Source organism: Girardinichthys multiradiatus, chromosome 7, assembly GCF_021462225.1.
Source record: "Girardinichthys multiradiatus isolate DD_20200921_A chromosome 7, DD_fGirMul_XY1, whole genome shotgun sequence".
Taxonomy (NCBI): Eukaryota; Metazoa; Chordata; class Actinopteri; order Cyprinodontiformes; family Goodeidae; genus Girardinichthys; species Girardinichthys multiradiatus.
The window spans coordinates 29,434,968-29,450,313 of record NC_061800.1 but is presented as its reverse complement, the minus strand read 5'-3'; the positions used below and the strand labels follow the sequence as shown (position 1 = coordinate 29,450,313).

General features: G+C 40.4%; 1 protein-coding gene across 3 annotated transcripts in view; it reads right to left on the bottom strand.

The window, feature by feature from the left end:
* LOC124870800 (coiled-coil domain-containing protein 148-like) overlaps positions 1 to 15,346 on the bottom strand; it is a 75,649-nt gene that overhangs the window by 26,715 nt on the left and 33,588 nt on the right. For all 3 annotated transcript variants that reach the window (XM_047369602.1, XM_047369604.1, XM_047369601.1), the window contains exon 10: positions 8,729 to 8,935. In XM_047369602.1, the coding sequence (XP_047225558.1) occupies positions 8,729 to 8,935 (207 nt within the window). The remainder of the gene's footprint in view (positions 1 to 8,728; positions 8,936 to 15,346) is intronic.

Here is a 15,346-nt window from a genome sequence, read left to right as displayed (position 1 = left end):
GTTGAAGCACAGAGAGAGGAACACTTTACAAAATCTCTCCAGATCAGGGGTGTCCAAAGGGCAGCCCAGGGGCCATTTGCAGCCCTCGGAACAATTTTGTGTGGCCCTTGAACCACCGTTCAAAAACGGTACAAATTTGAACCTCCAGGAAATGGAGCAAATGCAGATGGACACTTTTTATAAATTATAGGATGAGGTTTTCCATAACAGTCTTCTTAAATGAAGAAATATTTGGTACAACAGAAAGTATTTTTCTTTTATTAGCCATGTTTCTTTTTAATATCCTTAGTAAGCAGAGCCACAAAAATCCAGCAACCGTATTCTCAAAAACAGACTTGGGCACACCTATTACTTAAACCTGTCTAAATATAATAGGATTTTTAACAAAAAGTTCTAATTTTTGTTGCTGGGAACAGACTAAAAACATTTTTAAGACCAACAAAATAGAAATCTGTACATCTTTTTCTTATGAAGGCAAACTTCTTTTTTGAGACCTTTAATAATTAGCACTTTATGTTGTTTAATTTATAGCTGAGCTGTTAAAAAGAAAAGAATTCACTATACAATTATTCAGCTTTTTTATGGCACTAGTGGGCTTTATTTCAAAATGGACAGTTCTTGAAATGGGGTGGAGAGAGTGCAGAGACATGCTGGAGAAGTCAGGACTCGAACACAGGACTTCTGCGTTGAGATATGAGGCCTCCATACGTGGGTCACGCCATCCGCCACAACACAGGCCGCAACCCTATTGTGGTTATGTCCCATATTTACAACTTGTCAATTTTAGCCTGAAGTGCAAAAAGTTTGGACACCAACATCTAGACTCCTGGGTCCTTAACAATGTATAAAATACTGACTTAAAAGTCTGTCTACATGGGGTCTCTGGCATCTTGTTTGGGTTTAGTCCATTAATTAAACTTCCTTTTTTTTTTAAAAACAACGGCATCTTTTCCTTTATTAAGAGTTTTAAATACTTGTTCTCTCTACAGACACAGGATATCTACCAAACCGCTCCCGACCCAGAAGGAAGCAGACGGTAGTATGGAAACAGCTCCTTCGCCAGCTCGACACCGCTGTCTGGATCATAGCGTCTCTTATTTACTGTTTCTAGTTCTACTGTAGTTTTTACCATGACAGAAATGTATTGTAGTTGATCGCACTACAGCTTTGCACAGAAAACCGGATTATTAATTAGACATTCCTAAAAACTCTGATCAACTAAAAAAGTTAAGTTAAATGCTTCAATTAAATTTGTTTTAAAGGGATTGTTAGGGGTACCAATAATTGTGCAACTGGTGATTTTGTTGAAAACTGTTTTTTTTTTTTTTTTTTAAGATTTCTGACCTACTGCATAAATGTACTGAAAATTAAAGGTGTTACTGTGAGATCACAGCATTGCAATATAAGATTAATTTATTTTAATGTCTTTTTACAAATATGAGGTGGTAGGGATAACAGAGAAGGGATTTGTCCTGTTTTCATGTTACATACTGAAACTTTTCTAACTTCCTTGATTCCTTCCTTTTTCCTTTTTTGTTTTGCTTCCTGTTCAGGTCTCTTATTGTTACAACTCCTTTGAATTATTATTATTTTGTTGTTTAGCATTAGATCTTCTTGAATTTCTTTGTTCACTGCACTATCCTGATCTGTATTTGCTTTCGATGTCCCTTATGCTCCTCTCCTCTGGGTTTTGAGGTACGAGCTGCTGTTTCTCCCTTTAAACGTTTAATTTGTTTATTAATCTCCTCCCTGCTGCCTTCTTAGAACTGTGCTTGGGTACTTCTTTAACAATGGCAATAGACCCGCCGGAGGGGCTGCGGAAACCAAAGCGTTAAAGACACAGAAGCAGTAAGAAGGCGAATCCATCTTTTCTCTCTGCTGTGTCACTGTGCTGTGATGATAAGAGCAAAGGGAAAATAATGACTGGATGCAAACTTGCATCCATCTGAGCCTCAGTGTAAGCTGAGTTCTGTGCAAAACAAACGCATTTTTCCTGTCTCAGTTAATAAAAAAGCATGCATTTACATGAGTGACATGCATGTAATCTAAGTGAATGTGTTGTTTTATTGAAACTACATTGAGTCTGAGCCTCAATGTAGGAAGCATTGTTGCTGTAACTAACATACCACATCATTTCAGAAACCTTTGTGTTGCTTCCCAGCACAATGTTATTATGCTAGTCACTGCATTGTTTCTGATGTTCCTCCATTCAGTCAGAGCTGAATATAAAGAGAAAATTGGCCTTGATATGGACACAATGTGGAAATAAAATATAAAAGCCCAGTTCTTCTTTATCACTGTTGCTATGGAAGCTAAATATCCTGTCCACTATATAGCAAACTTTTAGTCAAACTGAAAGAATCTGCAAGATGGAGAAGATACATACGATCAAACTAACATATATGGTGAATATGCCACATTAATCGGATCAGCAAAAAGATCTACTAACATATGTAGTACAAAGGTATATGGTATGTTTTAAATCACTCACTGGTTTGCTACCAGCCCAGCTTTGGATCCAGAGGAGGAGCAGCAGATGTGTTTTTATTTTAGAAATTATGTCTGTTATAAATAATGTCAGGTGTGTTTTGGGATCTTCATTGTAAAAATACTTGTAAAGTTAGTTGGAAGGATTTCCAGCCCACCCACTGACTGACTGTAATAACTACAGATAATGTTGTTGCCATAATCCACAGATGTTTTATTGTGTTTTGATCATTTCTGAGTTGTTTATTATTATTTATAGATTTCCATATTCAATTAATTTCTCTGTGTTGCTCATTTTTGTTCTTGGTGTCTTTTCATATAATTAATTCCTTTATGTTTAGTTGCTTACTTATTTCTCAGGTTCTTACCTCTCTCTATTTTCTCTAGTTTGTTCTCTTACGTTAGTGTTAGGCCCTTTCCCATTGACCTGTAGACCCTTTTGTGTCTTAGTTCAGCTCCCTGTGTGTTGTCTGTGTTAATTAGTCTCCCTCCTTCAGTCTCCTTGCTCTCACTCTGCCACAGTGGTTCTACATTCCCTTTGATTAGCTCACTTGGTTCCAATGTCATTCTCCACCCCTACATCAATATTTAAGCCATTGTTTTATTGTTTCTCACTGGATTCTTCTGTTACGCTTCTCCAATTTCCATTTCCTGAGCTTCTCGTGTAAAACCTGAGTTCTCTTTGTTCTTATTTTGTCATTAAAGATTCAGCCCATCTCCACCACTCTCAATTGTCTCCCCATGGCATATACAGGGGTTGGACAATGAAACTGAAACACCTGGTTTTTGATCACAATAATTTATTAGAATGGTGTAGGGCCTCCTTTTGCGGCCAATACAGCGTCAATTCATCTTGGGAATGACATATACAAGTCCCGCACAGTGGTCAGAGGGATTTTAAGCCATTCTTCTTGCAGGATAGTGGCCAGGTCACTACGTGATACTGGTGGAGGAAAACGTTTCCTGACTCGCTCCTCCAAAACACCCCAAAGTGGCTCAATAATATTTAGATCTGGTGACTGTGCAGGCCATGGGAGATGTTCAACTTCACTTTCATGTTCATCAAACCAATCTTTCACCAGTCTTGCTGTGTGTATTGGTGCATTGTCATCCTGATACACGGCACCGCCTTCAGGATACAATGTTTGAACCATTGGATGCACATGGTCCTCAAGAATGGTTCGGTAGTCCTTGGCAGTGACGCGCCCATCTAGCACAAGTATTGGGCCAAGGGAATGCCATGATATGGCAGCCCAAACCATCACTGATCCACCCCCATGCTTCACTCTGGGCATGCAACAGTCTGGGTGGTACGCTTCTTTGGGGCTTCTCCACACCGTAACTCTCCCGGATGTGGGGAAAACAGTAAAGGTAGACTCATCAGAGAACAATACATGTTTCACATTGTCCACAGCCCAAGATTTGCGCTCCTTGCACCATTGAAACCAACGTTTGGCATTGGCATGAGTGACCAAAGGTTTGGCTATAGCAGCCCGGCCGTGTATATTGACCCTGTGGAGCTCCCGACGGACAGTTCTGGTGGAAATAGGAAAGTTGAGGTGCACATTTAATTCTGCCATGATTTGGGCAGCCGTGGTTTTATGTTTTTTGGATACAATCCGGGTTAGCACCCGAACATCCCTTTCAGACAACTTCCTCTTGCATCCACAGTTAATCCTGTTGGATGTGGTTCGTCCTTCTTGCTGGTTTGCTGACATTACCCTGGATACCCTGGCTCTTGATACATCACAAAGACTTGCTGTCTTGGTCACAGATGCGCCAGCAAGACGTGCACCAACAATTTGTCCTCTTTTGAACTCTGGTATGTCACCCATAATGTTGTGTGCATTTCAATATTTTGAGCAAAACTGTGCTCTTACCCTGCTAATTGAACCTTCACACTCTGCTCTTACTGGTGCAATGTACAATCAATGAAGACTGGCTACCAGGCTGGTCCAATTTAGCCATGAAACCTCCCACACTAAAATGACTGGTGTTTCAGTTTCATTGTCCAACCCCTGTATATACACTGCCCAAAAAAATAAAGGGAACACTCAAATAACACACCCTAGATCTGAATGAATGAAATATTCTCATTGAATACTTTGTTCTGTACAAAGTTGAATGTGCTGACAACAGAATTGCACAAAAATCATCAATGGAAATCAAATTTATTAACCAATGGAGGCCTGGATTTGGAGTCACACACAAAATTAAAGTGGAAAAACACACTACAAGCTGATCCAACTTTGATGTAATGTCCTTAAAACAAATCAAAATGAGGCTCATTATTGTGTGTGGCCTCCACGTGTCTGTATGACCTCCCTACAACGCCTGGAGATGCTCCTGATGAGCCAACTCCTGGACAGTCTGTGGTGCAACGTGACGTTGGTGGATGGAGCGAGACATGATGTCCCAGATGTGCTCAATCGGATTCAGGTCTGGGGAACGGGCGGGCCAGTCCATAGCTTCAATGTCTTCATCTTGCAGGAACTGCTGACACACTCCAGCCACATGAGGTCTAGCATTGTCCTGCATCAGGAGGAACCCAGGGCCAACCGCACCAGCATATGGTCTCACAAGGGTTCTGAGGATCTCATCTGTCTCCTGGTTGCGCCTCCAGGCTCTGGACACTACGCTGACAGACATAGCAAACCTTCTTGCCACAGCTCACATTGATGTGCCATCCTGGATGAGCTGCACTACCTGAGCCACTTGTGTGGGTTGTAGAGTCCGTCTCATGCTACCACGAGTGTGAAAGCACCACCAACATTCAAAACTGACCAAAACATCAGCTAGAAAGCATAGGTACTGAGAAGTGGTCTGTGGTCCCCACCTGCAGAACCACTCCTTTATTGAGTGTGTCTTGCTAATCAACAAAATCAAAGTGTAAAAACACACTACAGGCTGATCCAACTTTGATGTAATGTCCTTAAAACAAGTCAAAATGAGGCTCAGTATTGTGTGTGGCCTCCACGTGTCTGTATGACCTCCCTACAACACCTGGGCATGCTCCTGATGAGACAGTGGATGGTCTCCTGAGGGATCTCCTCCCAGACCTGGACTAAAGCATCCGCCAACTCCTGGACAGTCTGTGGTGCAACGTGACGTTGGTGGATGGAGCGAGACATGATGTCCCAGACGTGCTCAATCGGATTCAGGTCTGGGGAACGGGCGGGCCAGTCAATAGCTTCAATGTCTTCATCTTGCAGGAACTGCTGACACACTCCAGCCACTTGAGGTCTAGCATTGTCCTGCATTAGGAGGAACCCAGGGCCAACCGCACCAGCATATGGCCTCACAAGGGGTCTGAGGATCTCATCTCGGTACCTAATGGCAGTCAGGCTACCTCTGGCGAGCGTGCGGCCCTCCAAAGAAATGCCATCCCGGTCATGCTGAAGGATGTTGCAGGCAGCAGATCGCTCTTCACGGTGTCTCCAGACTCTGTCACGTCTGTCACATGTGCTCAGTGTGAACCTGCTTTCATCTGTGAAGAGCACAGGGTGCCAGTGGCGAATTTGCCAATCCTAGTGTTCTCTGGCAAATGCCAAGCGTCCTGCACGGTGTTGGACTGTGAGCACAACCCCCATTTGTGGACGTCGGGCCCTCATACCATCCTCATGGAGTCAGTTTCTAACCGTTTGTGCAGACACATGCACATTTGTGGCCTGCTGGAGGTCATTTTGCAGGGCTCTGGCAGTGCTCCTCCTGTTCCTCCTTGCACAAAGGCAGACGTAGCGGTCCTGCTGCTGGGTTGTTGCCCTCCTACGGCCTCCTCCACGTCTCCTGGTGTACTGGCCTGTCTCCTGGTAGTGCCTCCAGGCTCTGGACACTACGCTGACAGACACAGCAAACCTTCTTGCCACAGCTCACATTGATGTGCCATCCTGGATGAGCTGCACTACTTGAGCCACTTGTGTGGGTTGTAGAGTCCGTCTCATGCTACCACGAGTGTGAAAGCACCACCAACATTCAAAAGGGACCAAAACATCAGCCAGAAATCATAGGTACTGAGAAGTGGTCTGTGGTCCCCACCTGCAGAACCACTCCTTTATTGAGTGTGTCTTGCTAATCGCCAAAGATTTCCCCCTGTTGTCTATTCCATTTGAATAACAGCTGTGAAATTGATTGTCAATCAGTGTTGCTTCCTAAGTGGACAGTTTGATTTCACAGAAGTTTGATTTACTTGGAGTTATATTGTCTTGTTTAAGTGTTCCCTTTAGTTTTTTGAGCAGTGTATATATGTATGTAATATATATATGTAGATATATATCTACATACATATCTCTATATATATAGATATATGTCTATATCTATCTATCTATATATATATATATATATATATATATATATATATAGATAGATATATGTCTATATATAGATATATATATATATATATACATATATACATACATTTGTTAGTTACTTTGTTTGATATATTTTTTATAAATATGTGTTTTAACTTCAGCTGTCGAAATCAGTAATAATGTAAGATATTATTATATTATTATACTACTTATGCAAAAGTGAACTCTTTTAGAAAAGAGCTTTTCTCCCTGAAGGTTAGGCTTGCAGCTTTCATGTGAAAAGTAATTAGTTGTTCGTCAGATAGCTTTAAAAACCTTTTTCTTTCTATTCGCTGATCTTTTTTTAAAGTAAAACAGAATGCAAAAGAGAAGGAGATGGCAATCTAAAAACAGACATTTTCTACATGGGCTTTTCAGAGTTTTCAAGCAACAACAGTACAATGATAGACAGTGTCTTGCAAAGTATTTCTACCCCTAGAACCTTTTACTTATTTTGTCAAATTATAACACAAACATCTGTGTATTTTATTAGGATTGTATGTGATCGACCAAAACAAAGTAGTCACTAATTAGTAAAAAGGGTCCATGTATGTGTAATTTAATCACAGTACAACCCAGCTGGTCTGTGAAGGCCTCAGAGGTGTGTTAGAAAACATTGGTTAATAAACAGAATCATGAAGATCAAGGAGCACGGCAGACAGGTCAGAGATAAAGCTGTGGAGAAGTTTAAAGTTGAGTCAGATTTTTAAAAAAAACAAGCATATTAATAGAGTACGGTTCAGTTCTCCAAAAGTGGATAAAAGCAAGACATGAATGCCCAACTGAACTGACAGGCCAAGCAAATACAGCATCAATCACAAAAGGCAAGGGGTCCATGTTAACTCTGGAGGAGCTGGAAAGAGCCACAGCTCAGGTGGGATAATCTTCTAACTATTAGTCATGTAGTTAAAAAATCTAGCCTTTATGAAAGAGTGGCAAGAAGACAGCAACTATAAAAAAGCCGTAAGAAGTCCTCTTTAGATGTTGCCAAAAACCATGGAGGAGCCACAGCAAACATATGGAAGTGGAAGAGGGCCTTCTGGTCTAATGTGAAACAGAACCTAAAATCTAAAACTGCACATCAATATGAGCCCACCATCCAACAGGGGAAAATGAGTTGGTGTGTTCATGCTGTGACAGCATCATCGACATATTATTCTTCAGCAAAGGCAGGGAAGCTGGTCAGAGATAATGGGACAATATTGGGAGCTAAATACAGGGTAATGCTGTAAAACAAATACATTACAAAAATACAGTCTCCTATTTTTTGATTTTTATTTGTAAAAAAACAAAGTTAAAACCCAAATAATTATAGCAAATTAATGAATATAAAGAGTGAAACAAATTCTAAACATTGTGCAGTACACAAACAACTAATCTGCTGATATTTGACAGAATGAGCCTCCTTCATTCTGGCTCAACCCATCACATGTCACAGTGTTCATTCCAGCCACAGGACAAAGACACCATTTACAAAAACAACATAGGGAAACCAAATGAAATTCATACAGTACAACATCAGCCACACATGGATTTATTGTGTCAGTGTGTAACTAGCACCCCTCTGAGGCAGCAGCATCATGTTCGCCAGACCATCCTTATTAGCTTGTTTGCATTCACAGCGCATCCCAAGAGGCAGCTAAAGCAAGAGATGCTGTCTGGCAAACCGGCATAATATACAGCCTCATCAGCAGATATACAATACACAAGCAGGCAGTAGAACAAGCCTGCCTTTACGATCTCTTTCACGCCTCACTATAATATCGACACTCTAAAAAGGACATATAAAGTGCTTTATCCTAAAGCTTTGAGATCAATTATCTCCATTCTATCCAAACTAACAGATGTGTGTTTATCACAAAGAGACCAGGGGAAAAAGTAAAAGAGGCACTAACTTTCTCTCTGAGTTGAAAGCAGATGTCCTGCTGATGCTGGCGGTCTCTGTGGTGCTCCAGCTCCTCCTGGTGGGCGTGTTTTGCCTCCTGCAGCGTGACCAGGGCCCTGTCCAGAAGCTCCTGCAGGTCTCGCTGCCACTGCTGGGTCACGACTCTTATCTGCGTCTGGGTGAATCGCTGCACGTCCCACAAACGTTCATGCTGCATCTGAAAGCATGAGAATGAACGCTGACACGCGATTGCTAAATGTGTTCGCTTTTAAACTTCATCTCACTTAAATGTGTAAATGTTTCAGATCACCAAACAAAGATAACCTCAATAAATGCGAAAAGCAGTTTTCAACAGACGACTTTATTTACTGAGGAACATACCATACTCATAACAATCTGGACCTATGTGAAATATAAATTTAATACCTGGTTGTGCCACCCTTGGTAGCAATAACAGGCAGCGAGGCAGAAGCACAGTGGATAAAAAAGGTTTTAATAAATAACCAAAAAAAGGTGACATGGACTGGCTCGGCTTGGCATGACAAACAGTATGTATCCACAAGGGGTAAACAGAACAGCAGAGTATTTAATGAGCATAGCACAGGTGAAAACCGTGAGACTGATAGGCATAAGCAGGTGGACCAGATGAAGCTGATTACTACGGCAGAGAGTGAAAACAAAACATGACTGGAAGTAAACAGAAATCCAAGGACACAATCTAACCAAGGGAAATTCTTGTAAAAGTAACAGAACATGAACTGCACCATAAACAGAACAAATAAGAAATAAAAACCTAAAGGAATGAACAAAAGCATCCCCTGGAAAACATAATCATGAAGAGAGAAAAACCCCAAAACAGAACCCAAACTCCTTTAAATCATGACATCTCCAAAATAATCATTTAGCTTTTTGGAGCCATGCAGAGGTGGACTTGCTGGTTTGCTTTAGATCATTCCCTGCTACACTACCCAAGTGCATTGACCTTAAGGCAGTGATTTCCAAACATTTTGCACTGCCAAGTTGAAAGTACACAGGGGCCATACTTTTTGGGTTTTTTCCCCATTTAAAAACGCAGAACAGTTTTTGAGTAAAAGGTTGCTGGGTTTTTGTGGCTTTATTTACTATATGATATTAAAAGAAAAGCTGAAGAAATGTAGCTAATAAAAGAAAAATATTTTATGTTGTACCTAATATTTTCCATTTAAGCAGACTGTCATTAAAAACATCATCCTAAAAATTATTTAAAAACAGATTATCATCTGCATCATTTCCTATTGCTGGAGGGCAAAATTTATTTGACCGGCGGTCAGGGACCACACAAAATTATTTTAAGGGCTGCACATTGCCCCCTGGCCACATTTTGCACACCCCTGGCTTAAGGTTACAAACTGGCTGGACAGTCTGCTTCAGGATTTTCTTCTAGAGAGCAGAATTTATGATTCCATTAATTAGATCAAGTGGTCCAGCAATGCAGCCCCAGACCATAACACTACCTCCACCATGTATAACTGTCTGTATGTTAGCTTTTTGAAATACTGTTAGTTTTACAGAAGATGTATGTGATGCATCCCTATTCCACAGACTGTTTTACCAAAGGTCTTGGGAATCGTCAAGATGTTTTTTGGGAAATGTGCCAAGTGCCTTTGTCTTCTTTCTGATTTTTAACTTGAAACTGTTCCATTTTGCCCAATCTCTTATTGCTGAATCGTGAACACTTAACTGAGGTAAGTGAGGCCTGTAGTACTTTAGAAGTTGTTCTGTTTTCTTTTGTGACCTCCAGATGAATTATCGATATGCTTGACAGGTTCTATTTAAGCAATTTCTAAGTGACCCTGATGAAGGCCACAAGCTGAAACCTGTTGGTCTGCAAATAAAGTTATTTCCTAGTATTCCAAGTGTGGCTGGAGACTTCTCCTCACCCGACCTTTGACCCTCTCCATGCACCTGGGAGTAGGTGAAGTTGTGCCAGAAACATTTGGATCTTAGCCTACTTCATGTTGTCAGACAGGTTCTATGTTTTGTGCTTACACAGGTTATCTTTGCCTGATAATGTACTTGTTTTAATGATTACTAACATGGGAAACAAGTGTGACAAAAATAAGAAAACAATACAAATATGTAAGGGGGCAAACACTTTTTAATGGCAATATACAAGGAGTATTCTTATTTAACATTTTTAAAACCCAAAGAAGATAATAAAAATTGTGTTACTTCAGCCAAGTCCAACTTGTTCTGCATTATGCAACAAATTTATGACGTGCTCTGAAAAATTCACAAACATTCCTGCATGATACACTGTCTACACTAAAGGTAGCATTACCACAGGGACACCTTCGTGCCAGATCTAGCTCCGCTGGGGTATAAAACCATCCTTCTCTCCTGGCTGTGAAATGTTCTGAAGGAAAACAGTTCTTTTCGGGGTGAGGGCTGCCCATAGCTATTCATCATTGTGTCAGCACCTTCGGAGGCTGCACCACTTGGCTGCCTCATTGGAACAGAGGGAATGATATTCATCTATGGGCTAATAGCGGCTAACTGACAGTGTGAAGGAATTAGACGGATGACTGGTTTTATTGAAAATGAGTAGTCTGACAGACATGCCGACGCAACAGAAGTGGCAGGATTAGTCAAGCAAATCCTGTTTATTAATGTGCAACTTTCGAAGATTCACCCTTTTATTCCTCACTTTGCCTGTCCTCTTCTTCACCGTCCTTGCCTGTACTTATTTGTTTTTAGACACAATTAGCGTAAACACACAAATTTGCATAAAGGCACATGGCTTATGTTTGCACACACTGTATATTGTCTCTTTGTGTCCATGCATGTATGCTGTCTATTATAGTAAGTTATGGTGTGAAGATCCATCAAGCTGCACAGAGTCTTCTCTAAACAATTTAAAGTATGGCAACACTTGGCTACAATGATCCACATTTCCTCTGTGAACATCTGCTGCATCCATGAAAGAATGAGAAGACAGAATCAAAAACCACACACAAAGTGCTTTACAGACGTTTTTTGCGGTTTAGTCTCTTTCAGCCGATCAATGTGTATTTTATTGGGATTTTATGTGATAGGCCAACACAAAGAAGCACATAAGAAGAGTAAGAGAGAAGAGTGAGGAGAATAAAAAATTATTTTCAAACCATTTTAGAAATAAACATCTAGAAGGTAAGGTGTGGATTTATGATTACATCCAGTTAAATACATGGCAGTGTGGAAGAAAACCTGTTAGAGGCTGCAAAAGAGACAGTGCAGTGCAGTAGTTCACCTTCCAACAGGACAACATCCCTAAACACGCAGCAATAAACTGGTTTAGATCAAAGCATATTCATTTGTTAAAATGGCCCATTCAAAGTCCAGACCTGGGGCAAGACTTGCAAAATGCTCTTTACAGATGCTCTCTATCAAATTTGACTGAACATAAGCTATTTTGCAAAGATGAAAGGGCAACGATTTCACAGCAAAGTATTGACGTCGGTAGACTGAACAAAGGCACACCACACTTTTCAGACGTTTATTTGTAAAAAAAAAAAAAAGGAACAAATTCAAACCCAGGTACCATTTTCCTCCCTTTTCACAAAACATGCTACTTTAACTGGGTCCATCACACAAAAAAAAGAAAGAAGATACACTACAATTTGTGGTTGTAACGTGTACAAAATATGGGGAATAGCAACTTTTGCAAGACATTGTAAATATCCCTCTAAGTTTTACTTTTTGACACTATTACTGTGAAATATTGCTGTCTCTGTGGCATATGAGCTGAAATACTATAAAAGACAATAAAATGCCCCATCCAGCAGAGGGAGTTCTTTACACAAAGTAAACCTGAGCCCCATCACCTGACAATAAAAACTCAGAGATTGGTTCAACTTTAGGTCAGCAAACCACTTATGAAATGCTCATCTACATCATGTGCTATGCATTATACCAGAACTGAAAAAGGTAACACGAGTTATTTGTACTTGGATTGCAGCTGTAACCTGTGGTGACTGGGATAATTTTTTTCTTCCAAATCTGAATGATTTAAGAAAATAAGAAAACTCTGAGTAACTAACAAATTCTCGGCCTCTGCACAACTTTTCTTGCTTTATTACTCTGCAAAACCAAACAAATAAAAACAGAACTGGAAAAGGTTGAACGGATCCATGTAACTGAGAGATTACAGGCTGGGCCATTAAGCTTCTTATTTTTGTGTTACGGATAAAAACACTTTGCCTTACACATGCTATCTATGAATAAACAAGACTAAATGATTCATTTGTCCTGGAATGATTCAGTACACGTCAAACCTGCTGACAGGTGAGCAAAATAATAAAAATTATTTCTAACAAAATTCAACTAATTAAAATATTTTTTCTTCCAAAAGTATTCACACCCTTCAGCTTTTCCTAATTTATATACATCAAAACAAGCTTCAATGTATTTTATTTGAAATGCAGGCGATCGACCAACTCATGGTAGCATATCGTTGTAAAGTGAAATCATGCATTTTCAAAAGTCTTTACAAATAAAAATCTAAATGTGTGGCATGCGTTTCAATTCAGTTATTGTGCTTTCTTCAGTTATATCCAGATTTTTAATGCAGCGTGACTTTTCCTGTCAACAGATTCTCCCACCTAAGCTGTGAATCTCTGCAGCTCCTCCAGAGTTGCCTTGGCCCTCTTGGCTGCTTCTCTGATCAATGTTCTATTTGCCCAGCCTGTAAGCGTAGGTGGACAGCCAAGTCCGTTTGCAGTAGTACAACACTCTTTCTATTTTCATATGGTCTTTATGATGGGGTTTTTTCAGCAACAAATCCCTGAGGCCTTTGAGATGAGATAGAATCTGGTGACTTTTAAAGGCAATTTATTGCACTGTATTTTATTTAGCGGTATCAGCGTGAAGTGAAAGGGTGTGAAAACCTTTGTTTTTCAAACAGAGTGGAACCCTCACAGAAAAGTTCAGTTTAACCCATTTAGGTTACTGGATACTGATCTTTTCATATTTGTCCCTTCATTTGGAAGGAAACATGAGATAAACGTTTGTCTCCACACAACATAAATTAAAGGTTAGATTTGTCCAAACACTAATAGCAAACCAGCATCTATGCACCTACAGGTCCATCCCGAAAATTAGAATATTCCGTAAAAGTGTAATATTGTTTGTCAGTCAGACAGAAAGTGAAACGACTATTTCGTAGAGATTAATTCCACATAGAGTAAAATATTTCAAGCTTTTATTCCTTGTAATTTTGATAAGTATGGCTTACAAGGTAAAGAAAATCCAAATTGCAGTGTCTCAGAAAATTGGAATATCACAATAGACCAATAAAAAAAGGATGTTTTGAGCACAAATGTTAGGCTTCTGAAAAGTATGCCCATTTCTATGCACTCAATAATTGGTTGGGCCTCCTCTTGCCGTGGCACAGAGGTGATCAGCCTGTGGCGCTGTATTGGTGTAATTGAAGCCCAGATTACTTTGATAGCTGCCTTCAGGTCATCAGCCTTGTTGGGTCAGGTATCTCTCATCTTCCTCTTGACAACAGCCCATAGATTCTCTATGAGGTTCAGTTCAGGGGAGTTTGGTGGCCAATCAAGCACAGGAACACCACGGTCATTGAACCAGCTTTTGGTACCTTTGGCAGTGTGGGCAGGCGCCAAGTCCTGCTGGAAAATAAAATTAACATCTCCACTCAGCTTGTCAGCAAAGGGAAGCATGACGTGTTCTAGAATTTCCTGGTAGATGGTTGCATTGACTGTGGACCTCTGAAAACACAGTGGACCAATACCAGCAGATGACATGACACCCAAACCATCACTGACTGGAAACATCACACTGGACTTCAAGCAACATGGATTCTGTGCCTCTCCACTCTTCCTCCTGACTCTGGAACCTTGATTTCCAAATGCAATGCAGAATTTCCTTTCATATTAAAACAGGACTTTGGACCACAGAGCAACAGTCCAGTTCCTTTTCTCCTTAGCCCAGCTAAGATATTTCTGACATTGTATCCGGTTCATAAGTGGCTTGAAACAAGGAATGAAACATTTGTAGCCCATGTCTAGTATTCGTCTGTGTGTGGTGGTTCTTGATGCACCGCCTCCAGTCTCAGTCCACTCCTTGTGTATGTTTGGATTTTGTTTGACAATCTTCTCAAGGATGCGGTTATCCCTGCTGCAGGTGCACCTTTTCCTACATCACCTTCTCCTTCCACTCAATTTTTTGTGAATAGGCTTGGATACAGAACTCTGAACAACCAGCTTCTTCAGCAATGACCTTTTGTGGCTTACCCTCCTTGTAAAGGGCTTCGATGACTGTCTTCTTGACATCTGTCAAGTCAGCAGTCTTCCCTATGATTGTGTAGCTGATGACCCAGAGTAAGAGACCATTTAAAGGCTCAGGAAACCTTTACAGGTGTTTTGAGTTAATTTGCTGATTAGGATGTGACACCATGAGTGTCCAATAATAAACTTTTCCACAGCATTCAAATTTTCTGAGACACTGAATTTTGGGTTTTCTTTACCTGTAAGCCATAATCATCAAAATTACAAGAAACAAAGTCTTGAAATGTATCACTCTATGTGTAATGATTCTATGTAATTTCGCTTTCTGAGATGACTGGCAAAAAATATTGCACTTTTACACA